Source organism: Panthera uncia, chromosome B4 (assembly GCF_023721935.1).
Source record: "Panthera uncia isolate 11264 chromosome B4, Puncia_PCG_1.0, whole genome shotgun sequence".
Classification (NCBI taxonomy): domain Eukaryota; kingdom Metazoa; phylum Chordata; class Mammalia; order Carnivora; family Felidae; genus Panthera; species Panthera uncia.
Genome location: NC_064809.1, coordinates 21,116,730 through 21,142,424, shown reverse-complemented (window position 1 = coordinate 21,142,424; position 25,695 = coordinate 21,116,730). Strand labels below are relative to the sequence as shown.

Below are 25,695 nucleotides of genomic sequence, written 5' to 3'. Positions count from 1 at the left end.
CTGAGCCACCCTGGCACCCCCGCTCTTCTCTTTTGACCTTCCCAGGGTGGAACTTTAGGTAATTGATCTCCGGCTTTTTATTATTTTTAATATGAGCATTTAAAGCAATTAATTTACCTCTGAGCAGCTTTCCACACGTTTTGATATCCTGTATTGTTACTCAGTGTAGAAAATTTTCTAATTTCTGGTTTCCTTTGTGATTTAGAACTGTGTTGTTTACTTTATCTTTTTTGTTATTGATTTCTAGTTTAATTCCATTGTGATCAGAGAACATTCTCTGTATGATTTGAATTTTTATCAGTCTGTTGGCAGTTCTTTCATGGCCAAAAAGCACAGAGTCTATCATGGGACTGTACCATATATACTTGAAAATGATTTATCTTCTGCCAAGTTGATGGGTGGTATTCCAACCTCTTTGTGTATTTGTATTTAAAGTGCTTATGTAATAGACAGAAAAAATTGGTTCTTGATTTTTAAAATTTTTTTTTTAACCTTTATTTATTTTTGAGACAGAGAGAGACAGAGCATGAATGGGGGAGGGGCAGAGAGAGAGGGAGACACAGAATCGGAAGCAGGCTCCAGGCTCCGAGCCGTCAGCCCAGAGCCCGACGCGGGGCTGGAACCCACCGACCGCGAGATCGTGACCTGAGCTGAAGTCGGGCGCTTAACCGACTGAGCCACCCAGGCGCCCCGGTTCTTGACTTTTTTACACATTCCAGCCATTTCAGCATTTTAACCAGATTGCTTAGTCTATCAACATTCAGTGTGATTATTGATAGGGGTGGATTAGGTTCTACCATTTTATTACTTGTTTTCTACATGTGCCCTCTGGGTTTTGCATTGTCATTTTTCTTCTGTTCCTTTGTTGATTGATTGGTTTTTACCTTTCTTTTCATATGTTTTAGAATCCCATTTTACTTTATCTGTTATCATTTTGGCTTTTTGCCTACCTTTCAGTGGTTACTCTGGCAATTATAATTTACATCCTTAACTTGTTGCCGTTTGGCTTAGAGTTAATTTAGGGCCATTTCGTGTAATATATAGTACACCTGAAATACATGGGTTTGTTTATATAGATTTATTTCTCCATTCTTCAAGTGAAAGTTGTTCTATGTATTCTATTTATATCACAATTACAGTTTTTGCCTTACTTTTTTAAAGTTTTATTTGTGTATTTATGTAATCTGTATACCCAACGAGGGGCTTGAATTCACAGTCAGCAGTTGAACATTCTACCTACTGAGCCAGCCAGGTGCCCCTATAATTTTTGCTTTATTATTTTATTTTCTTACAATTTTTGCTTTCAACAGTTGCATGTATTTGAAAGAAATGAAAACAAAATACTCTTACCTATTTACCATTTCTGATGATCTGCTTTCCTTCCTAAAGATTGGAGGCTGTCCCTGGGATCAATTTTCTTCGGTCTGAGGAGATTCCTTTAGCGTTTCTCATAGATCAGGACCGTGGTGGTGCCGTCCCTCTGTTTTTTTGTCTTTTTAATGTTTGTTGTTGAGAGAGAGACAGAGAGAGAGAGACAGACAGACAGAGGGTGAGCGACAGAGGGGGAGGGGCAAAGAGAGACACACACACGGAATCCGAAGCAGGCTCCAGGCTCTGAGCTGTCAACACAGAGCCCAACGTGGGGCTCGAGCCCACGAACCAGGAGATCATGACCTGCGCTGAAGCCCAACACATAAGTGACTGAGCCGCCCAGGTGCCCCTCCTTTGCCGTCGACCTTGAAAGATACTTTCTCTCAGCACAGAATCCCGAGTCGACAGTGTTGGCTTCTCTTTCATTCTTTTAGCACTTTAGAGACGTCATCCCACTAGTTTTTCAGCTACCGTCCAAGTGTCAGTCTGTTAACAGGCTTTTCCTTGAGAATAGATCAACCACACACCCTTGTTGTGTGGCGCATTTGGGGATTTTAAGGACATTATGAATGTTCTATGCCATTTTTAAGAATCAAGCAATGAGTATCGCTTCTCGGCCTTTTGGCTAAGATCAAGTGAAGAATCAAGCAATGAGTGGCTCACTCGGTTGAGCGTCCAGCTTCGGCTCAGGTCATGATCTCACGGTTTGTGAGTTGGGGCCCCGCATCGGGCTCGTTGCTGTCAGCGCAGAGCCCTCTTGGGATCCTCTGTCCCCCTCTCTGCCCCTCCTCTGCTTATGCTCTGTATCAGAAAAAAAAAAAAAAAAAAAACATAAAGAAATAAATTTTAAAAAGCAGGCAGGGGCGCCTGGATGGCTCAGTCGGTTAAGCAGCCAACTTCGGCTCAGGTCATGATCTCGCGGTCCGTGAGTTCGAGCCCCGCGTCGGGCTCTGTGCTGTCAGCTCGGAGCCTGGAGCCTGTTTCAGATTCTGTGTCTCCCTCTCTCTGACCCTCCCCTGTTCATGCTCTGTCTCTCCCTGTCTCAAAAATAAATTAAAAAAAAAAAAAAACGTTAAAAAAATTAAAAAAAAATTTTAAAAAGCAGGCAATGAACTTGGTTGCAATCAAACTGCAGCCGCGTGTTGCAGGCGGTGGGTGGCGACATCGCCACCAATCCTAATTCCATCTTCAAGGCTTCCCTTCGCTGCAGGCATCGCCCAGGCATCAGCTAGAGATTAGGCAAAATTTACGCACACGGTTTGGGGCCGTGCAGTCTGACTTTCCTCGGGGTCTCCTTGCCTTGGGCCTTTCGTTGGCTATGGCTGTCCTGAACTGTGTCCTCAGCAATCCTGAAAGGCTGCGGGTTTCCCCTCGGTTTTAGTTACTCCCCCCACCAGCCAGACGGGGCACCGCTCTCAAGTTTAAAGCCATTGTCTTCAAGTAATTGCTTTCGTATACTTTTCTCCAGAGTTTATAGCTGTCATCTGCGGGAGGGTTGGTTTCACAGCAGTTGCTCGGCCGTGACCAGAAGCGTAGCCCCCACCTAATTACGCCTTCATAATGTGAATATTATGTCACACCCATACACCCCCACACACTTAAAGTCATTCAGTGGTGCCCTCCTGCGTTTGAAATAAAATCCAAGCTTTGCTTGTTCTCCTTGATCTCAGCACACCTGCCCAGTTCTCCCCAAATGCAGCACTCCATCCCCCCAGACCTCAAGAGTTCATGACACAGACCTGTCTTCGGTTGAATTCTGCTCTATCTGTAGGTGACAACTACTTTTGAAACGCCATTGTAGTTGATGAGACGCTAGTGAGATGATCGGCTAGAGGCATTTCTCATTTTTCATAAGATTAGCCAGAATTAGAATCGCTGGCATTGGGGCGCCCGGGTGGCTCAGTCGGTTAAGTGCCTGACTTCAGCTCGGGTCATGATCTCGCGGTTCGTGGGTTCGAGCCCCGCGTCGGGCTGTGTGCTGACAGCTCAGAGCCTGGAACCTGCTTCGGATCCTGTGTCTCCCTCTCTCTCTGCTCCTCCCCTGCTCACGCTCTGTCTCTCAACAATAAATAAATGTTAAGGGGCCCCTGGGTGGCTCAGTCGGTTGAGCATCTGACTTCAGCTCAGGTCACGATCTCGCGGTCCGCAAGTTCGAGCCCCACGTCAGGCTCTGGGCTGATGGCTCGGAGCCTGGAGCCTGCTTCCGATTCTGTGTCTCCCTCTCTCTCTGTCCCTCCCCCATTCATGCTCTATCTCTCTCTGTCTCAAAAATAAATAAACGTTAAAAAAATTAAAAAATAAAATAAAATAAATAAATAAATGTTAAAAAAAATTTTTTTAAATCACTGGCATTACTCGTAAATTAATATGAAAAAAGCTTAATATGATTGACGCATGCATTAATGATATATTATTTGCCCCTTGCAACAACACAGATGGATCTGAAGGAAATTATACAAAGTGATGTGAATCAGAGAAAGACAAATACTGTATCACCTTACTTATAGGTGGAATCTAAAAACAAACTTAGATTTGTTTTTAGAGAAAATGAACTTAAAGAAAATGAACTTAGAAATGCCAGAGGGTAGGGTGGGACGTGGGTGAAATGGGTGAAGGTGGTCAAAAAGGGCAAATTTCCAGTTATGAGATAAAAAGCGGTCATAGGAGCATCACGTGCAACATGGTGACTATGGTTAATAAGACTGTATAGTATATTTGAAAGTTGCTGAGAAAGTAAATCCTAAATGTTCTCGCCAGAAGAAAAAAATGTAACTGTGTGGTGATGGATGTTTTAACTACATTTATTGTGGTAATCATGTTGCAATAGAAGCAAATTTTGAATTATTACGTTGCAGACCCAAAACTAATATAGCGTTATATGTCAGTTATATCTCAATGATACGTATGATAAAAAGCCTTTTATGCCTGGAACCTACAATTGATTCTTTAAATCAAAATTTCATCATTATATGATCGAAGTCTGGCTATTGAATTATCTGAAATTTCTTTGCAAATTTTATAAGACCTGGGATTTATAGCTATCGTAAAAATATATGAAACAAATTATTACCACAAAAGCAAACAATATATATTTCTCTATAGTCTCTATTATGCTTAAAGCAATGAACAAATGCTAATGACTTTAAACATTTACAATTTTATTTCTTTCTGTTCACCTCTTTTAAGTGTTTTTTTTCTGGATACAAATTTATCTTCTAATTCATATTCAACATTATAACCTTACATCCTCATCATAGTTTTAGCAGTCAAGGGGTCTACAATTCTATTCTTTCATTGCTTGAGGAAGTTTTCTAGAAAATTCTTTTGAATCTTTGCAAATGATAACAAATGATATGGGCCTTCCATTTCACAGATTAATAAACAGAAGGAGGACATGGAAACAAGGAAGAGGATTGAGAGCCTAAGCGTCAAGGTTTGCATTTAACTTTAAGTTCTTTTTTTGTCTTTTATTCTGTGTGTGTCTCATTTTGGCATCTGGGTTGAAGAATGCCTGCATACCGTACCGAGACTTTTCACTTTCCAAGATCTGAGTCTGAAGGAGAAAATGCTTAAAAGTGTGTATGGGAGGAGCGTCTGGGTGGCTCAGTCGGTTAAGTGTCTGACTTTGGCTCAGGTCACGATCTCATGGTTCGGGGGTTCGAGCCCCGCGTCGGGCTCCACGCTGACCGTGTGGAGCCTGCTTGGGAATCTGTGTCTCCCTCTCTCTCTGCCCTCCTTCACTTGTGCTTTCTCTCTCTCAAAATAAATAAATAAACTTAAAAAAAAAAAAAGTGTGGGTGGGAAACCAGCAGCCGGAAGGCTGAGATCGGTGAGAGGAGTGTAAGCTGACAAGAAGGCAAACCTGGGGGCGCCTGGGCAGCTCAGTCGGTTGGGCTTCCAACTTTGGCTCGGGTCATGATCTCACGGTCCGTGAGTTCGGGCCCCGCTCTGTGCTGACAGCTCGGAGGCTGGAGCCTGCTTCTGGTTCTGTGCCTCCCTCTCTGTCTGCCCCTCCCCTGCTCATGCCCTGTCTCTTCAGACTCCTGTCCCTTCCCTCCTACCTTCTCTTCCCCGAGCTCCCTACAAATCCAATACAGACCTCAAGCTGTCACTGCACCCCACTCCTCACCCCGCCCCGGCCTTTCCAGCTGCTTCCAGGAAACACTGAATTTGTTGGTATGTTTTTCTTAGTACAGCAGCATCGGGGGAAGAGTGGAAAAACAGACCCAGCCTGAAAATTAAATCAGGCCAACGGGGAGTGTGGGACCGGGGAAAAGGAACAGATCCATGCCCTTTGGGACTGAACACTTTAGCCTGAAATGCCCGCTCAAGGGAGGAAAAGAAAGAGACGTGAATCGGAGGCGTGAAGTGAGAATAACAAAGTTGGTTGTTTTTGTGTGCCAGAGCTGGAGAACACTCAAGGAGAAAGAAACCTCTTTGTCTCTGTGGTCCTCACAACCCAGGATTCCATCCAGGCCTGGAACCATTTCAAGGGCACGCTCGCCCTCCAGTTTAGCGCCTGTTAAGACCAAGAAAGTTAAGACTCCGAAGAAATCTGCCAAGGAAGAACAGCCTGTGGTAAGAACTTCTCATACGACCACACGCCATGACACTTTGGTCCACAAAGGGCCGCCGTTCTGCTGGCACTATAGCGACCTCACGGCCAGCATCAGCAAGGCGGCCGGTCTCACCCGCCGGGTCCCCTACTCTCTGTGCATGCAGCTGGGCAGGGCTCTGTCTGCTCTTCTGTGCACCAAGGTGTCCTTGTTGGACCCCTTGACTGCCCAAGAGGATGCCACCCTTGTCCCCAGGTTGGTGGTTTATTAGCTTCGTCACTAAGGCTTAGTGGGTCTCTATTAAATTAGCAAGGATAGAAAAGTCACATCCAAAGCACGTTCTAGGGGGTATAATTTCTAACTCATTACTGCCCGATATCTGTCAAAAGCTTACTGAAAATTCCCTGAATTTTCAGGGCATGAAGGCTACACAGTCCATTTGCTCATAGTATTCTAATTAACGTTTGTTTATTTTTGAGAGACAGAGCGCAAGCAGGGGAGGGGCAGAGAGAGAGAGGGAGACACAGAATCCCAAGCAGGCCCCAGGCTCCGAGCTGTGGGTGCAGAGCCGGACTCGGGGCTCGAACCCACGGACTGCTAGATCACGAGCTGAGCCGAAGTCGGACGCTCAACCCTCAACCGACTGAGCCCCCCGGGCACCCCTATTCGCTCATAGTATTCTAAATTGACAGCTGGATTAACTCACACCGTCAGGGACATGCACGCATGAAATATACGCTCTTCCTGTCCTAATCCGCTAGACCGCCACCAATCAGAGTTGCTTTTACCGGGCCTGCCGTGGTACCGCTGGTCCGTACAAGAGACCATGTTAGGAAGTAGCTTTGTGATGTGCAACCCACCCTGTCGGCTTCTTGTGCGGGCACTGAGGAGACACTCCTCCCCCCGTCTCAGGAGCCCCACCTTCCTATGATCCTGAAGGGACCTTTCTGCTGTGAGTCATGGGGATCGTAATTCTCCCAGCAGTGACCCAGCCCGGGGGCACTATGAATGGTATGACTAGTCAAAACTCTTTTTCCATGTGGAGTTTTTAGAAAGCTTAGAAGCCGGTTGGCGATAGGCACAGGCAACGCGCAGCACTTCCCAAACTCTCCTTTCTGCGCGTTCCCCTGCTCTTCCTCCTTCCCCCACAGGGGGCAGAATCTGCTTCCCCAACGCTGGGGACCCGGAGGAGCAAAGCCGATTCTTGCTCCGGGGGCTCATCCGTATTCTAAATGCAGAGGTGCAGGCCTCTCGTGCCGACTCACCAGCCAGATGGCTCCCTGTTCCTCCCGAGCAGAGGAGTAAGCATGCGGGTGGAGGGAAAGAGTCACTCCCCCCGGAGCTGAGACAGATACTCTCCTCTGAAAGCACCACCACTGGGCACAAAGTTAGGAAGCGTGCACAACTGGAAAGCAGTGTAATTTCTGACGGAGGAGAATCACTATTTGGGGGGACATTTGGTGCATGGCTGACCAGCGCCTGGGTTCTAGAAGCGAGATGTTTAGAATCCAGTACTTGGGAAGTTTTTGGTTTTTTGTTTGCTTTATTTGTTTGTATGTGTTTTGATTTTGTTTTGTTTTGATTTGGGGGGTTGTGTGTGTGTGTGTGTGTGTGCAAAAAACAAAATGAAAAACCCACCCCCTGGTGTGAGTGTGCAGTGTGGCTGGCTGACCCGAATGGATAGAGCAGCCAGACTGGATGGAGGGATTCTAGCCCAAGCCTGGGATTCGGGGAGCCTATGGCCGAGGCAGTGTCCTGTTTCAGAAGGTGCCATCAACCGCCGTGATGGTGTCAGTCCCCTTGGCGATCGTGGCTGAGGAGAGTCCGGGTCTGAGGCTCTGAGCAGATGGCAGGACTGCAGAGCAAGGTCGGTGACTGGGACAGAGCAACCAAGTCTCTAATCTCACGATCACAGCCCCTGGGAGAGCTGCCCCATCCCTGCAGCAAGCCCAAGGCCCTAACTAAGTCCTGCAATTGCAGATTAGAAACTCCAGTGTGCTCAGTTTACAGATAGAAATTGAGAGGTCATAGAAATATGACCTCAAGGTCATAGCCATGAGGGGCAGAAACAACCACTTGGTCTCACCCATAGAAAATACACCGTAAAGGAGAGACAAAGGCAGACAGGATCTCACAGAGGTATCGTTCAATGAGATGTTCTGTTAGGGTCACAGTCTTTCCTTCTGACTAGAATGATTGTTGTTTTGATGTGGCCAAAGCCTAACTGTGTGCCTTGTCAGCTGGAGAGACTCAGAAGTTAATGTTTAAACAGCAAGTAAAAATGAGACCGGAGCGGGGGATGGGGGGAGATGACGTAAGCTAGTGTTTGTATATTTATATGAATTGGCTGGATTGTAAAGTGAAATATATTTTTCTAGTTCACCAGTACGTCTATTACATGCACTTCTGTTGTTAGTATTTTTATCGCAAGTGCTCCTTTATATCACCTTTCCACGTGGTATATTCCCCACTTGAGGTTAACTTTATGTATCATGCTCACCGGTTATAATTTCCCTCTTTTTCTCTTTTAAATATTTTATGAGACCGGACTCCTTAAAATTTTCAAAAGAGAACGAAAATTGTTTGAAATTAAAAAATGAAAAAGAAGAAATCCAGCCGGCTGGATTTCTTAAAAATCGCCTCTAAAGGGTTTTGTAACATTTACCGCATGGAAAAGCCCAAAGAGAGAGCTTGCTGAAGGAACTTTTTTACATCAGTCACTTATCTTATCTAATTAATCATACTTATTTTTTTGAAATCTGTGTCATTCGGTGGGAACGGTGCACATGCTTCACACAGAGGAGGACACAGTGATAAACTGAGTGTTTAGCCAGTCTGAAAAGCATGATACGAACATTGCTGTTTGATTTCTATTTATGAAAGATTTCACAATATCAAATTTGTATTTGGACAGTGTTTTGTGTAAAGTTTAGTTTTTGATATCCGTAAAACATTGCAAATACTCAGGTTTCACATAACAAGGTTAGATTGGCTTCCCAGGGTTTTTGCCTGCCCCCCCTCCCCTGCCGCCCCCCTCCCTCCCCCCGGGTAATTAGTTAATTAAGGTTGCACCCAGTCAATGATTCCCTGGAAGACTTCTGAGCTTCCACGGGGTAACCTGGTCTGTGCTCATGGAACATATGGTGTGTGCTCCGATCCGCAGAAAGCATCAGGACCTTCTGTGTGGGAAATGGGACACGGACAAAGTCAATCCTGTTCCCATTCTTAAAGTTCACTCAATACAAAGCAATTTGTACCGCACAAAGGACTTCAACAAAAAGTCTAGAACGTTTTTCTTTTCCCATTTAGACATTGTGGGGTAAAATGGTTTTTGCAACGGTTTTGCAGATTATGACCACATGCACCCTGCACGCTGGTTAATTTACTAAAAAAAATATTATTATAGGGTACAGAATGATTGTTATATAGTATTATAGGCTAGGTAGGTGAGGGAAAAATCTTTCTGAAGTTGACCATTGCTCTCTCATGCCACTCTTTTATTTGATTAAATTGCACATGAAGTTTAATTAATTTTTTTAATGTTTATTTATATTTGAGAGAGAGAGACAGAGACAGAGAAAGAGAGGGACAGTGTGTGAGCGGGGGAGGGGCAGAGAGAGAGAGAGAGAGAGAGAGAGACAGAATCTGAAGCAGGCTCCGGGCTCTGAGCTCTCTCAGCACAGAACGCGACTGCGGGGCTCGAACTCAGGTGCCGCAGCGAGGTCATGACCTAAGCCGAAGTAACCGACTGAGCCACCCAGGCGCCCCACGCATGAAGTTTAAAATCAACATCCTCAGGGACGACGAAAATAATCTAATCTGTTTATTGTTTCATTATTTCATTCTTTCCCCTTTGGCTTCCTTTGCTAGAGCGGTTCCGCCCAGCAAGGCGGGAAGGCCTGCATTTTGCTCGCTGTGGATCTGGCCGCCTGGGCGGCGGTGTTAACGCAGAGCTGGGGTGATTCTGCGCATGTGTGTGCTCTTCAGAGGCTTGTCAAGCAATAGTCACCGTATTTGGGTAGATTAGGTTGACCCAAGAGAATTTGCCTCATCGTACCAGATCTTTCTCTCCTAATATAACTTTAAAAGGAGAAGATTACAGAAGTCATACCTTACACCTTTTTTATTTCAAAATCAAATTTCTCACGTGCCACTAAAATGAATTCATCCTTGGATTCTCTCTCCGAGACCGAAGTTGGCAAGCTGAGCGATATTATATTCAGAGTTCAACCGAAAGGTGGCTTTTACTTTCTACATCGTCTTATTCTGAGTAGTTCGATGGTAAATTAAATACATACTTTCAGGACATTTGGAACAGAAAATAATATTCATTATTCGTGGCAGGAATGAAAAATGCTTTTTGTTAAGAATCGCATAATGGATATGCCTTGCCTTTTCGTTTATTTTTGGGGGGACCAATGATAGTATTTTCTTTGTAGGGCTTATGATATTTTAGAATAGCTTAGGTAAGGACCCAAGATGTTGCTGTGGGAATCAGGAAAAGATAGATTTGAGATTTGTATCGATATCTATACTCCCCTAGGCACGCTCGGCCAGGGGCAGTTGCTAGGTCCCATAATATCACCTTGGTGGTAACAGAAGAAGTGTCATCTTGACATTCAGGAGCCCATAAGGCAGCCATCTTGCCCCTCGCTGCATGGTGCTGCTTTATTCCATTTGCTTGGATGTCAGCTGTGGGTTTCTCTCCAGTTCCCGCTGGCGGTTAAGGCCAGTCTTGAACACCAGGTCATTTAGCCAGAGTCCTGGTGCTGCCCAGACTTGGGTCTTACCCCCAGAAGACCGAACATTTGATATGCAGTCACTCATCCTAACTGCCATTATTGTACGTACCCATGCTGCTGATTAGTGCCATGAATGCTGTCATAGAACTCAGTGCTATAGGACTGCTTCAGTGTGGCTGCCGGCCAGAGTCAAGCCTGAGGTAGCTGCACCCCCACGGACACTGGCATTGGACTACTGGCCACCCTCTTTGGGTCTAACTCTGCTAACTTGTCAGTTTCTCCAGCCCTGAGCTCTTCAGGCCAGATCTCCCCCAGATCCCAGCTTTGTCCTCACACCCTGGGGATAATTTTCCAACACATCAATTTTTTTTTTTTTCTTAAGGCATATGATTTCATGGAAGATGGTATTTAAACTTTTCTTTATTATTTTTTTTTCAACGTTTTTTATTTATTTTTGGGACAGAGAGAGACAGAGCATGAACGGGGGAGGGGCAGAGGGAGAGGGAGACACAGAATCGGAAACAGGCTCCAGGCTCCGAGCCATCAGCCCAGAGCCTGACGCGGGGCTCGAACTCATGGACCGCGAGATTGTGACCTGGCTGAAGCTGGACGCTTAACCGACTGCGCCACCCAGGCGCCCCTTTCTTTATTATTTAATATCCCTTTGTTTTCTTTTCCTGTAGTCTCTGCTTGTTCGTTAAAAAAGCCCTGAACTGGGGCGCCTGGGTGGCTCAGTTGGTTGAGCGTCCAACGTCGGCTCCGTCACGATCTCACAGTTTGTGGGTTCAAGCCCTGCATCAGGCTCTGTGCTGACAGCCCGGAACCTGTTTTGGATTCTGTCTCTCTCTCTCTGCTCCTCCCCCACTTGTGCTCTGTCTCTGTCTCTCTCTGTCTCAAAAATAAACGTTAGAAAACATTTTTAAAATAAAATTAAAAAATTAAAAACCCTTGAACTTATTAAAGTTCTTTGTCTTCCCTTACTTATTCATTTAGCACATGTTACTCTTAGCTTGCATATCTGATCAACCTTAGACAACCGGTGATATTTCACTGAATTGATTTAATGCCAACCAAATCCAAAGGGTTCTTAAGGATTGTTAGCTCATGCAACTTTATTAGGGAATCAAGGCACACTTTTATTTGGGCTTTTAAAAATCTTGAAAATAGCTTGAAGATCTTCTTCACCAATCTCAATGCGGGATCCATCCCTCTGTTGAATATATGAATATACATGAATATATATGAATATACATGAATATACATGAATATATGAAAGTATATGAAAATATATGAAAATATAATATAATATAATATAATATAATATAATAAGCAGTTATATACAACATATGCCATGAAGCGTTATGGAGTTCAGTGAATCCATTGGCTACATGTATATATACGGTGAGCCCATATTCAGTTTCAGGCCACCGGAATTGATTGACATGGGCCTAGACAATCTAGAGTATAATTCTGGTTAGGATACATAACATTTCTATTGGTTTACATTAAATAAAGCATAAACATATTTTAAAATTAATTGCCTATGTTAAGATTAGAAAGATTTTAATCTACAGTTTTAGATGTTTCCAACAACCATTGGAAGTGTTAGGAGAATAAGTATTAGGAAAACGACAAAAAAAGATTTTGGACTGAAGCACCCAAGTAACTGATGAATAGGAGACCAATACAAAGTCACTGCAGTTTTTAGGAGCCTTTGGCCATCTCCTACCAAATCGCTTTGTCTTAGTTGTGAAGATAGTGTTTCTCAAGAGCTCTCCAAAAAGTCATTATGAAATTCATGGCTGCCCATTTACCTTGCTTCAAATACCCCTGGAGAACCTTTCCCAATGTGTCCATCAAAAGTACAGTCCTTGGAATTCCTAACATGTTGCATCCCTCAAATATTTTGAAGTTTAATATATTTTCATGTAAAAAGGAAAAAAAAAAACCTGATATAATTTGTCACAGCAAGATTTGCACCTGACATCTTCACTTACACCATTTCCCCAGAGCTTTCGTTTCTTAACGTAGATCTGGTAAGTTTCTGTCTGGTATCATATTCCCTCTTCCTGAAGGACTTCATTTTGCAGTTCTTACAGTACAGGTCTGCTGGCAATGAATTCTCTGTCTCTTGATTGAGCTTCTCAAATTTGTGGTTTGATGTCTCTCATTAATCTCTGACCATTATCTCTCGTTATCTCTTTTGCCCCATCCTCTCTCCGTTCTCCTCCTGAGACTCCAGTTACACGTATGTTAGACTGATACTCTCCCACATCTCTTGAATATTCTGGTCATCAGTTTTGAGCTATTTTTTCCTCTCTGTGTTTCAATTAGGGGAATTTCCTTTGTCTTACCTTCAAATTCACTAATTGTCTTCCTCAGCTATATTGAATCTACTGATGAGTCATCAGAGAAATTCTTCACTTTGGGTGTTGTCTTTTTCATTTCTAGTATTTCCATTTGACTCTTGTTTAATACTTATTTTTCATCTTTCTGCTGAAATTCCTTATTTATAATCATCCATGTCGTTCACTTCTCTAGATTCTTTAACATTGTAATTATAGTTATTTTAATGTCCTCATCTGATAGTTCCAAGATCTGGGTCATCTTTAAAAAAAAAATTTTTTTTTTACTGTATATTGATTTTTGAGAGAGACAGAGAGACAAAGTGTGAGGCGAGGAGGGGTAGAGAGAGAGGGAGACACAGAATCCAAAGCAGGGTCCGGACCCTGAGTTGTCAGCACGAACCGTGAGATCATGACCTGAGCCGAAGTCATATGCTTAACCAACTGAGCCACCCAGGCGCCCCGGGGCCTTCTTTGAACCTGATTTTGTTGATTGCTTTGTCTCCTGACACTAGGTTTTCTCTTCTCCTTGCCTTTTTGTCTCGTCATTTTTGACTGACCAGCAGACATCACGTGTAGACTAGTAGAAACTGAAGTAAACAGTATTCACAGCTGGAAATGGCGTGCCTCTTCTATCAGATCGCTATTGTAAGGGACGCAGCCAGTCTAGCTAGAAGTTGAGTTGACTTGAGTTGGGTCGTGGCTGTGGTTCTTCTTCATGGACCGCACGCAGCCTTGACGTACCTCTTGGGGTGGATGTGCACTTGGGATGGGAGCCGGAGGAACAGAAGGCTTTTTTCTGAGTGATGAGCCACCCTCAATTTCAGCAGAACCTTTCTGCTTGTGCCCCAGGGTAGGTCTTTCTCTGTGCTCCTATCCTTCCCTCAGTAGTTGGCAGCTATTGCTTCCGTAAGTAACGCAGAGGGGGTTCCCTCTTGTTCTAATCCCGACCAGTCTTTGGGGAATGCCGTGTGCCCGGGCCTCAGAGATGAGCTCTGTCAGGATTCCTGCCCCTCCTCTCTGTGGTGGTCTACCTGTGCCTGTACTTGAAGCTGACCTTGGGCGGGAGGTTCCCATCCCTCCTGCAGTAGTAGGAACCTCCCCTTTGTATTATTACAGACTCTAAAGGCCTAAGACAATTGCTTTCCAGGGAAGGAAATGTTTCTTTTTATTTTTTTTTTTAATTTTTTAATGCTTATTTATTTTTGAGAGAGAGAGAGAGAGAGAGAGACGGAGTGCAAGTGGGGAAGGGGCAGAGGGAGGGAGACACAGAATCTGAAGTAGGCTCCAGGCTCCGAGCTGCCAGCACAGAGCCGGATGCGGGGCTCAAACCCACAAGCTGCGAGATCATGACCTGAACCGAAGTCGGACGCTCAACCAGTTGAGCCACCCAGGCGCCCCAGGAAATGTTTCTTTAATTTTCCCTCTTGCCATGCGATGTCTTCACCTATGCCCTGAGAATAGGAAGGTTTGCTGCCCTCCCCAGCAGTTGAAAGTTTTTCCTTCCTAGGAAAGAAAGCCCTGGGAGAAGTGGGTGGGGCCTGGTGTTTCACATTTCTCCACCCATCACCTTCTTTGAGTCTGATTGGCCAGAGAATTTGCTTCCCCTCTCCCAGGGCCTTAAGACTTGTCCTTCTCTCCCAGGCAGGGTACTTTCGCCTTAGCATCAGCCGATCCCCTCCTAAAGTCTACACCATCAGCAAGTTTCCTGCCCTGCCCTCAATTGTCCCCATGAGCATCTGGTGGAAGATGGGGCAAAAAGCTGAGAGTGAGTGTGAACTCTCCCTGTAACCTGTGCCCCCAGCTACTCGGACTTCTCTGTAACCCGTCCTTGCTCTTCAATGGTTCTTCACATTTTAGCTTATTTTTCTTCCCTGCTTGTGTTGCAGCTGGCATGGTACTGCTTCTGCTGTAGATGAGACCGTTCGTGCATCACATCTCCCATCGCAGGGAGGTCCTCTCTGGAATACATGTTGCCTGGTTGTGACCTCAGTTCTCTGACAGGTCCAAGAAAGGTTGTGATTTTTAGCGTATCTGGGTTTTCTCGCTAATAGTATGGCAGTGGCTTTTTTTTTCTTCTTCATCCTATGTGGGATGCCGGAAGTCTGAAATTTTTTTATAAAACATTCATACATTTTCTCAGTAAAGAAATGTCAAGAGAAGAAAGTAAAAAAGAATCCTGCACCCAGGGATAATCACTGAAAACTTCTTGCGACCATCCATTCAGACAAATCTTGACGCATATTGGCACACACAAGATACAGGGGACATCTGTCAGTGACACTCAATGTATATAATCAATTACGGACAGTATCTTACTCCACGGAAGTAGCATCATTTACTTAACCAATCTCTGTCAATTTACTAGCGCCTTCCAGAGATGTTGTTTCTATTCTTTTGCTACTAAAAACAATGACTTCATCATCTTCGTTAGAGCCATTTCCATCGTGGAAGTTTTGGTTACAAATTTCTTAGAGCAGATAGTTTGATAGAAGGTGTGTACGTAAAGTCTAAGATGATCTGGAGCCAGGCGAGGAGGCCAAACCCACAGACACTTTTGTGGCCTCCCGGGCCTTTGAGAAGACGTGCTTGAGATTTGCATATTGCCCGGATCAGCATGGATTCTGTAGGGCTTGGTAGCCCCATCGTCTACCAAGATGTTTCAGAGCCTCCCTGGTAGAGGGCACATCAAATGAAGACTTGTCTCATTTTTGAGAGAATTCCCTAGCGTAACAAGTTTATTAGAAGAAAATTCACTGGCGATATATGTAGACAAATGTTTTGTTTTTACTTTTGGCCTATACAATGGTGAGTGCTTGCTTGCACACAGCCTCATATCTTATTTCAATGTTCTTAATCCCCCCGTCTGTTTTCTCCCAACTGGCAGCACGGAGGCTGGTCCTCCTCTCTTCATATCCTTGTCATTCCCCCTCTTCCCTGCCAACCAGCACCCACGGGCCCATACTGGTGTTTAAAAATAGCTGTGCTGCTTAGAAGGTAAAAAGAAGAAAAATGTTAACATAAAAGTCAAGATTAATGACATTTAAGGGACAAAAGATTACCTTTGTTCATGATGAGTTAGAAAGATTGTTTTGATGGTAATCTATTTAGTGGTTTAAAGGAGATGCAAGGAGGCATTCAGCCCAGAAAGAATGGCCAAAGTTTCAGAAAAGGGATATTTGTGGAAAGTAGGAGAAATAAGAGAATGTAATGACTCATTGACAAGAAAAGAAGAAAGTGGATATGATAAGGAATATGGTTAATTAATCCTATGGTGATTAACAAACATAATTGCACTGTAGTTATTACAAACGTTGACTCTTGATTCCTAATTTAGAAGATTATATTGATTAACTGTTGATTTTTAATATGTTTTACGTGCAAAAAATGGAAAACAAACTTAAGAATTACAACCTGTCATAAATGAACCTTGTTTCTTCATTTTATGTTTTTTTTTTAATTTATCAATATACATACACTCAAAAGAAAATGGGAACTATTTATCATAAATTATTTCTAATCACAATTTTTGGTTATTTTTACCATTATTTACCTTACCTTTTCCTACTTAGGAAGTTATCTACTTTTGTATTAACATTACCATTCATTTTCACCTCCATCTATTGCTCTGCAGTCCAATGTTTGCACCTGACAATGAAGTAGCCACAGAAAGACCAGCATGCATATTCCAGAGAAAGTGGAATGTCAGCAGCTGACAAAACAAAATAACAGTTCAATGTGGACAGAGCCAGGATTCAATGTAACGTGCTGTAGCAAAGTTGAAAGTTCAACTCAAACTGGAGAGCAAACACTCTGGTCTACGTGTAGTGCTTCGTTGTTTTGAGTTTTTTGTGGTTTTTGTTTTGTTTTGTTTTTTTCAGTGAAAAGAGAAGCTATCTTGGTCATTGTTGAAGTATTGTCTTTTGGGGAAATGGAATGATTATTTGCTTTATAGAAGATACGCTTTAGCAAGGGTCTTATCTTTAGTTATTACAGAGTCGATCATTATATGAGAGGCAGGAAAAGAGAGCCTTGAAAATTGGAACTAGTGTTTACTACATGTGAATTTAAACACAAAGACTTTCTTAAACTTTCAATTACAGGTATCACTTTGGATACAGTGACATGAGTAAATATAAATGTCTTTCTACATGAGAACTTATTTTGTTTTACCAAACTGTTTTCCTAACTTTTTGTGGATTAATTGTTAAAATTTGGGTTAATTTTTTCTCCATTAGCATACTGGCAAGTGCCCTCCAAAGCTTGAAATTCTTACCCCAATGGTTTCCTTGGTCCATTGTTAACCAAGTGGCAGTGAACTTGCTCTCTACTCCCTGTGCCTAGGAAGAGAGGCAGTTCAAGTGGATGGTTCCCTTTGAAAAAAAAATAGGTGGAAGGATTCTAAAAAGTGCATGCCACGGTCACTTTGGTGATCCTCACTTTTTTGAATCCAAGAAAAGCTAATGATAACAAATACTTCTCATTGTTCTTGTTAAATTGGTGCTGTTGTACCTTAAGATTTCGGTTTTGTCTAGCTTTCTGTCACATGGGCCTTGGGAAGACTGAGTCACAATGTTGGTAGCGGTAGTTGGTGGTTTCATCTAGGGGGTTTGAGATACTGTGTAGACAACAAAGGGAACATTTATTTGGGTAGTTCTCAGACCACTTCAAAGGCTCCAAAGAAAGGAAACTAATTTTCTCATCAGCATCATTGATTGCTACAAGAAAATAAAGCAGGGTTTTCAAAAGGAAAAACATTTCTGAATCCTAATTCTTATGTCCAACTAAAGTCTCAACTGAGTATGTAAGAAATATAAAGATCTTTTTGAACGTGTAGAAACTCAAAAAGTTTACCCTACGTGGAACCCGTGTAAAAAAATTACTCAAGAAATACTCCAACCAAACATAGAAAGAATCCAATATGCAGGATGATATGGACACAGGAGAAGGAGAAAGTAAGTGTGACTCAGAGGGAAAGGAAGCTAGAAAAATGAAACGTTGTAGCATTAAACTAGCACTTGGAAGCCCCTCATTCAGGGGCGCCTGGGTGGCTCAGTCAGTTAAGTGTCTGACTCTTGATTTTGGCTCAGGTCATGATCTTACGGTTCATGGATTTAAGCCCCATCTTGGGCAGTGCGTAGTCTGCTTGGGATTCCCTCTCTCTCTCTCTGTGCCCCTCCCTTTCCCTCTCTCCCCTCCCTTTGCCCCTTCTCTGTTCGTGCTCTCTCCCTCTTGCTCTCTCCCAAAAATAAATAAATAAACTTTCAAAAAGGAAGGTCCTCCTTTCAGTGGCAAAGCTTAGTAACAGGTTTACATTTCCTTCCCTATGGAGCCAATGACACTACTTGGTCCTGTAGTAAATAATATTTGCAAAACCACATTATACTTTTTAGAATCAGTGTGTAGATAAAGTGTAGGACACTCCATCATAGTTCGAGAACAATCCCATAGACATTGACAATGTAAAAATAACATTCCTTCCAAAAATTGGGAAGTTGAGAGAGTGAAGGGTATTGGGGGGGAAAAAAAAGACTAAACAAATTTCCCATCTTTCACACCAGGGAGTTGGTAAATCACCATATAGAAGTTTCCATATATCGAAATGATAATAAAGGCCACTATGATAAAAGCTAAACCCTTGCAAAATGTTAAAACCTTGTGAAGGAGAGAAGGTGGAAAGTAATGTGAATGCTTTAAATTCTTAACCTTTATTTGTGGAGAAGCCCAAATCAATAAAGGCTATTCTTTATTTTGTAATAATGTTGAGAAAAACTAAACACAGAATGAATGAACAAAACCCTTAGCTTCTGAGAAGTGAGAGTTTCAGGTTCGTGTATGCTATTCGTAGCTCATTTAAAGAATATGTGCATGCATGATCTATCGATAAAAAATCTAGAGCAACAGGAATGAAAAGATCAATAGGTTAGTATATAGAAATAAATAGTAACATATGTGAAGTGCCTGGCACGTAGTAGGCACTCAGTAAGTGATAGCCTTTATGGCTGTTATTACAAATTTTGTTATTCTTATCTGTGGCAGCTGATGTCAGCTGGGTTCCCTCTGCTCCTTCAGAGAGAGGCAAAATTGGTTCAAACCATATTCTGGGCTTTGTGGCAGCCTAGAGCGTGTCCTGCGTTTCCTGCAGATGCCCGGGCATATTCTGTGGTTGTCGCTCTGCCGGGCTCCCTCTTCCTTTGAACTAAGTCAGTCTCCGAGTTTCATGGTGCTCCGTTTGCCATCCCAGCTTCCATTTTGTTTAATCCGACACGAAATTCAATCCAATTCTGCGACTCCTACTAAAATGGCCCACTCACGTGACACCTTTGTCTATGTAAATTTCAGGAGGCTGAGGAGGCATCCCCAAGGTGCCGTTTCAAATTGAATAGTGGACATCACCCCTGGACACTGGTCACCTGTGGCTTCCCCACACCCCATAAGACCTCTAGGCTCGTGGTCTTGCCTGGCCATTTTCTTTCTGTCTCTTCCCAGCCCTTACTTCTGATTACCCACAGGGAGCTCTAGGTTCCTTTTACTTTATTCTGCAGAACTCTCTAGCTGCTCTTCCCCGACCTGGCTCCAGACCCTCCTGGGTAGAGCCTGCCTCACCAAGATGGGCAACAGTTTGGGGCCTTTGGGGTCACAGAACCCACCAGAAAGGTAGTGGTAGTAATAAGGAACACCTTTTTCTGTCTTTCGTGTAGGAACATAGAGATAACTAACCAAGCAGATTTTTACCTCCAGTCTGTTTTCTCACTGTCGTCGACTCTTGTCCTCATCAGAGAGATACGGCAGTGAAAAGTCATCAGAGTTATCATTTAAAATAAAGTTTTCTTAAGCTTGTGACTTCACTGGGTAATAGCTGCCCACTTCGTTAAAAAAAAAAAAAAGTATAATGGTAAAATATGACCCAACACATAAATGCAGAGTAATGCACTTAAGTTGGTTTTAATGGGCTGTGACTGTCCAACTGCAAACTTGTACATTAGAGAAGGCAGAAAAGACCCCTGTGGGACTATGGCTGGCACATTTTAAAGCTCAGTCGCCTTTCTCTAAGCTGCAGAGAAACCACATCTCTATGCACGGATTTGAAATGTTACATTTCATGCAAATATATTTCATACATTTATTTTCATGCCAGGTAAGATCTCCAAAACCAGTCGGAGTGCACGAAGAAAAGAAGGAGAGATTACCAGTGGCTAAGGTAGAATAATAACTAATATGACCATTATTATTAACATACTTATTCTTTATGTTGATGCTGGCCCTTCTTAAAAAGTAGCAACGACTTTGAAGGCTACACTGAGAGTCCATCACCATGAAGAGACAGAGGACATGATTCCCACTATAGTCTGATTCTGGGGTTCATCTGGGCTGGACCCAAAGAAATTCATATGCCTACCATTCCACTGTTAGAGATTCATTCCTTTTACCAAACTTTGTCCCCTTGTAAAATATAAACAATACTGAGAAATGGATGACACAAAGCTCTAACATGATTGCTTTGGTCAGATCTTTCCTGAGAACAGTTTTGGTAAAAAAAAAAAAAAAAAAAAGGAACTAGAGTAACTAGAGAAGCTCCTGCTTATAATGAACTAGAGAGGTCATAAGAAGGATTTAGGAAAAAGGATACCCAGGATCGGCAGGGGGAAGGTGATGAAAATAAGTTTTGATTCCTTTGTAATATTATCTAGAGCTGGCTGCCTTTAAACGAATCACTTACAGGACATGGAAGCATGGGATCTTAAATTCTTGAAATTGATGGGGATTTGCAAGTAAATGTAACTCAGATTATGTTTGATAGGGGCGCCTGGGTGGCTCAGGTGGTTAAGCGTCCATCTTCAGCTCAGGTCATGGTCTCACGGTTCATGAGTTCAAGCCCCGCGTCGGGCTCTGTGCTGACAGCTCAGAGCCTGGAGCCCACTTCGGATTCTGTGTCTCCCTCTCCCTCTCCTGTGTGTGCTTTCTCTCTCTCTCTCTCTCTCTCTCTCTCTCTCGACTAAATAAAACACTAAAAAATTTTTAAAAATTAGTTTTGATAGTAGGTAGAATAGACTTGTGAAGACACAGTATATTGTGCACATAATTCACTTTGTGATGTGTTTTCTATTGAAAGATGGAAGACAAACATGATTTGGAAGAGCAAATACGAGTGCTAAGGGCAAATTTAGAAAGTGAGAAAAGGAAGATAGAAAGGTACTAGTAATAATGTTCCTTTGTTGTTAATAGTTGTTCATTTGTAGTTAATAAAACATTTAACCATCTATAAATTTATTACAGATTTAAGAAAGAATCTGAATGGATAAACAAAAACTGGGAAAAGAAATTCTATATTCTCAGGAACAGGTATGTGGTGATATATACATATTCTATTTATAAAAATGTGACTAATCATCTTTTAAGGGAATTGGGAGCCTTGCATTTCTCTGTACATATTAATTAATATAAAATGCCAGCATACACTTTTAACAGGAAATGCAAACTAATTGGCTTATAATAGAAGAGTTGTTGAAGTCACTTCAAGGAAAAACTAATTCAAGACTGTTTTCAGTCCCTATCTCCATATTTCAACTTTTTTTAAGATTTATTCTTTTTAAAATTTTTTTTTCAACGTTTTTTATTTATTTTTGGGACAGAGAGAGACAGAGCATGAACGGGGGAGGGGCAGAGAGAGAGGGAGACACAGAATCGGAAACAGGCTCCAGGCTCCGAGCCATCAGCCCAGAGCCTGACGTGGGGCTCGAACTCATGGACCGCGAGATCGTGACCTGGCTGAAGTCGGATGCTTAACCGACTGCGCCACCCAGGCGCCCCAAGATTTATTCTTTTTTAAAAAAATTTTTTTAATGTTTATTTATTTTTGAGAGAGAGAGAAAGACAGGGTATGAACCAAGAAGGGGCTGAGAGAGAGAGGGAGACATGGAATCTGAAGCAGGCTCCAGCTTCTGAGCTGTCAGCACAGAGCTGGATGCGGGGCTCGAACCCACGAACCGTGAGGTCATGACTTGAGCGGAAGTCTGGCACTTAACCGACTGAGCCACCCAGGTGCCCCAACTCACACAGTCATTTTAATTTATCTTCCCGATGTCATCTCTGACTTTTTGAAAGTGTAAAATTCTGGAGAACACTATACAATTCTGGAAAGGCTAAAAGCAGCACCAAGTAAATGCCTATTTATTTTCTCCCTAGTCCTAGCATGTTAATTTAACACATCTATATTCGATCCTCTTGTTTTCTGCCATAACGTCCCCCAGAGTCTCTTCTTTATTGCATGTTGAAAGTTCCTTTGCAAGATTTTCTCACAGGCAAGCAGCATTCAAGACAGGATCGACTGAGTGTTGGTCTGGTGTCATAGGTCAAGCATGAGACTCACCTGACGTCATAGGATGATAATGCCCTACAATTGTACAGCGTTTCATAAGCGTACACTATTATTGTGTGTGTGTGAGAGAGAGAGGAAAAAAACCATAAAATTCTATACATAGCTGTGTTCATTACACTGAACTAGTCCCAGGCGGTACACTGATAATCCACGTGATAGCAGAAATATCATCAGATGTGACAGAAAGATCTCCTCCTTGTAGTAAAACGTTCTGCTTTGTGCTCCTGCTTGTGCTTCGAGTTTGCGCCGATGACACTTTGTGCCCTGAAAAATGTGCACATTAATACTTGCCCCAACCACCTCATACAGTCATTATAAGGATAGAATATAGACCCTGGTGAAACACAAGACTGAGAACAAAGGCAACTTGAATATGCACTTCATTTCATTTCCCCAAACATGGATTTTGGAGTCTCTCTGAAACAGAGTAGACTCTCTTCCCCTTACTTATTTCTGTGGGGTTCACGTTCATCCTTAATATTTACCTTATATCTGTCCCAATGGGATTCATCCTATGTTTCAAAGACCATTTACAAGAATGTCTCAGGTTTACTTCAAGTTGATTTGCTGTTAGTCAAGATGTTGACAATCATATTCATCATTTTGGTCTGTGCAGACCCTATGTTGATATCTAAATATCGTGAAGAGCAAGAAATCCGGTTGCATAGTTTCTATGTTTTCTAGTCGCCTAACTGGGACGTGATGTTGGGATCTAATGCATTGTGTCTCTGGTGTGGTTGCATCACCAAGTGTTCGTTCAAGGTGATATATAACATAGAGAGTGTATATATCCCGGGCACTGCATCATGGTGTGGGATGGAGATTAACGGTGCAGTCGCAGATTTGCATCGCTAGAATGGTCATTTCACTTCATCTAACAGAGCTCAGATTGGGAGCCATCATTTTGTTCAGTAGAGGAAAAACTTCACCTTGGCCAGCCAAGGTAACGATCAAATCCAACAATTTCTCAGCCGATTCATGATTTATATTCAGCTCCGGTCCAATTCAGAGCTTTCTCTCCAAGCTCCTTTTCTGTCTCTGCCGAGTTGGCTCTATTTCCAGGAAGATGGAAACTAAGCGGTGATGACAAGGACAGGGGCTCGTCCTTCCTCTTAGCGTGGCATGCCTGGTACAGTGTCGCTTCTCTCGACACAGATGGCCTGCAGGTGTGGCACATGGGCACGAGAATAGATCCCCCTCTTCCTGGTGCCACAGCGATGCCGCCTTTCCCGCCTCGACCCCAGACACCCATCCGAACCATCCCCCTGATCTGCCTGCTGAGCTCCTGGGGGTGGCCAGACCCACCGATGCGCATCACACTTCCCAGGTCACAGACAACTTGCACACACGCTGTTCCCCCATCACTGTGGAGTATGCACGTCTAAGAGGTGGATGTACGCACCCCTTCCCTCGCCCCTCCTCTCCGCATGCGCAGAAGCGCCAGCATAGCATTCAGGGAGATTGTCCCCACCCCCCCCCCCCCCCCCCCCACCCCGGCCGGCAGAACTGAAGGTAGGAAGTGTCTGGTCCAGCTCGCTGGGCTCTGTATTCCCTCCTTCTTCCCCTCCCTTTGAACCCGTTATAAACCCCTTCGTTCTTGGACGTGGGGGGCAGGGGAGGTTAGGTAACCAGAAACTCTATACTGCTCCCTTCCTCTTCTCTCTCCACTTCTCTCCCTGCTCGGGTGTCGAGCTTGCCCCTGATGTCACGGGAGGCATAGCACTTTCCCCGGTACACCTGCCGTCCCCGGTTTCGTTAGTTTCACCCCTGACAGGCCGAGACTCTTGTATCTTTGTTCTCAGTTCACGTCAGGGTGTGGCCCGGAGGTGGGGGGAGGTGGGAAAGAAGATTCAGCCCTTGATAGCTTGTTGTCTCTCATTGCCACGAGTGCACCCACAAAACATTCATTTTCAATTGTCTGTGAAATTCAAATTTCCCAACAACTGCCAAAGCCAAATCGGAATAAATCTGGAGTCTTGGGCATTCCGTGGTTTTTCTGAGTCTTGCCCCTTCTTCTTAATTCAGCTGCCCGAAGCCTTCTCAGAAGCTAGACCCTGGACAGGTGAGGGGATGGTGTGGGGTTGACTCATGAAGTTCCCAGTGTTCGGCTCATGGTGATACAAGACACAGTTTCCCAGGGTGGGAAGTGAGCGGCATTGGAATCCAGAGTCGAGCAGACATGGGTGCTGAAGGCAGCTTTATTTATAACTGCCAAAACTTGGAAGCAACCAAGATGTCTTTTATGCAGAAAATGGAATATTATTCAGCAGTGAAATGAAATGAGCTATCAGACCATGATAAGATATGGAAGAACCTGAAATTTTCACATATTACTAATTGAAGAAAAGCCCGTCCGAAAAGGCTATGATTCCCATATGCCATTCTGGAAAAGGTAAAAGTATGCAGACAGCAAAAGGATCAGTAGTTGCTAGGGGTTTGGGGCTAAGGGGAGATGAATCAGTGGAGCATAGAGGATTCGGGGGCAGTGACATTACCTTGTACGACACTGCAAAGGTAGATACCTGCCATTATACATTTGTTAAAACCCATAGAGGGGCGCCTGTGTGGCTCAGTTGGTTAAGCATCCGACTCTTGATCTCAGCTCAGGTCTTGGTTTCAGGGTCGTGAGTTTAAGCCCCGAGTTAGCCTCAGTGCTGGGCATGAAGCCTACTTTAAAAAAAAAAAAAAAATGAATGTACGAGACCAAGACTGAACCTTAATGTAAGCTATGCACTCTGAATAATAATGGTGTATGAGCGTAGGTTCATTGATTGTAACAAATGGACCACTTGGTTGGTTGTTAACCGTGGAGGAAGCTATCCACGTGTGGGGGCAGGAAGTATATGTGAAACCTCTGTACATCCTTCTCGATTTGCTGTGAATCTAAAACTCCTCTAAAAAATAAAATATATTAAAAAAAAAAGAAAGAAAGAAAAGGAAGGGGGGAAAAAAGCTAAGCGGACAACCAAACGTAGATGTCAGTCTGAAGTTACTGTTCAGAGACACAGGATTCAAAATGAATAGTAACTGGGAGCTCTCCGGGACAGAGGTGTGGAGGTACATGGTAGGGCGTGGAGGGCGGTCCAGAATCTCTGAAGGGTGTAGCAATTTTTTTTCGCCCTGATTCTTGTGGTTTCCTAGGCTGAGTGTGGGGAGCAAGCTATTAAGACCATCAAACAAAACTCAGAACTGAGATCCGTCTGAATTTTCCAGCTTCTCTTTTGTAGCAAATGAAAGTTGGCTTCAATCTTGGAGTATATTTATCCATTCCTAAATATCTCAGCCCAAAGTCCTCTCCCCAG

The 25,695-nt window shown here is 43.5% G+C and overlaps 1 protein-coding gene across 2 annotated transcripts in view; it reads left to right on the top strand.

The window, feature by feature from the left end:
- The window catches only part of CB4H10orf67 (chromosome B4 C10orf67 homolog), a 161,874-nt gene that overhangs the window by 87,860 nt on the left and 48,319 nt on the right, over positions 1–25,695 (top strand). Inside the window, exons 9-13 of one of the 2 annotated variants that reach the window (XM_049624696.1) lie at positions 4,745–4,804; positions 5,776–5,949; positions 20,153–20,215; positions 21,128–21,207; positions 21,292–21,357. In XM_049624696.1, the coding sequence (XP_049480653.1) occupies positions 4,745–4,804; positions 5,776–5,949; positions 20,153–20,215; positions 21,128–21,207; positions 21,292–21,357 (443 nt within the window). The remainder of the gene's footprint in view (positions 1–4,744; positions 4,805–5,775; positions 5,950–20,152; positions 20,216–21,127; positions 21,208–21,291; positions 21,358–25,695) is intronic. The other variant, XM_049624697.1, reaches the window with a different exon arrangement.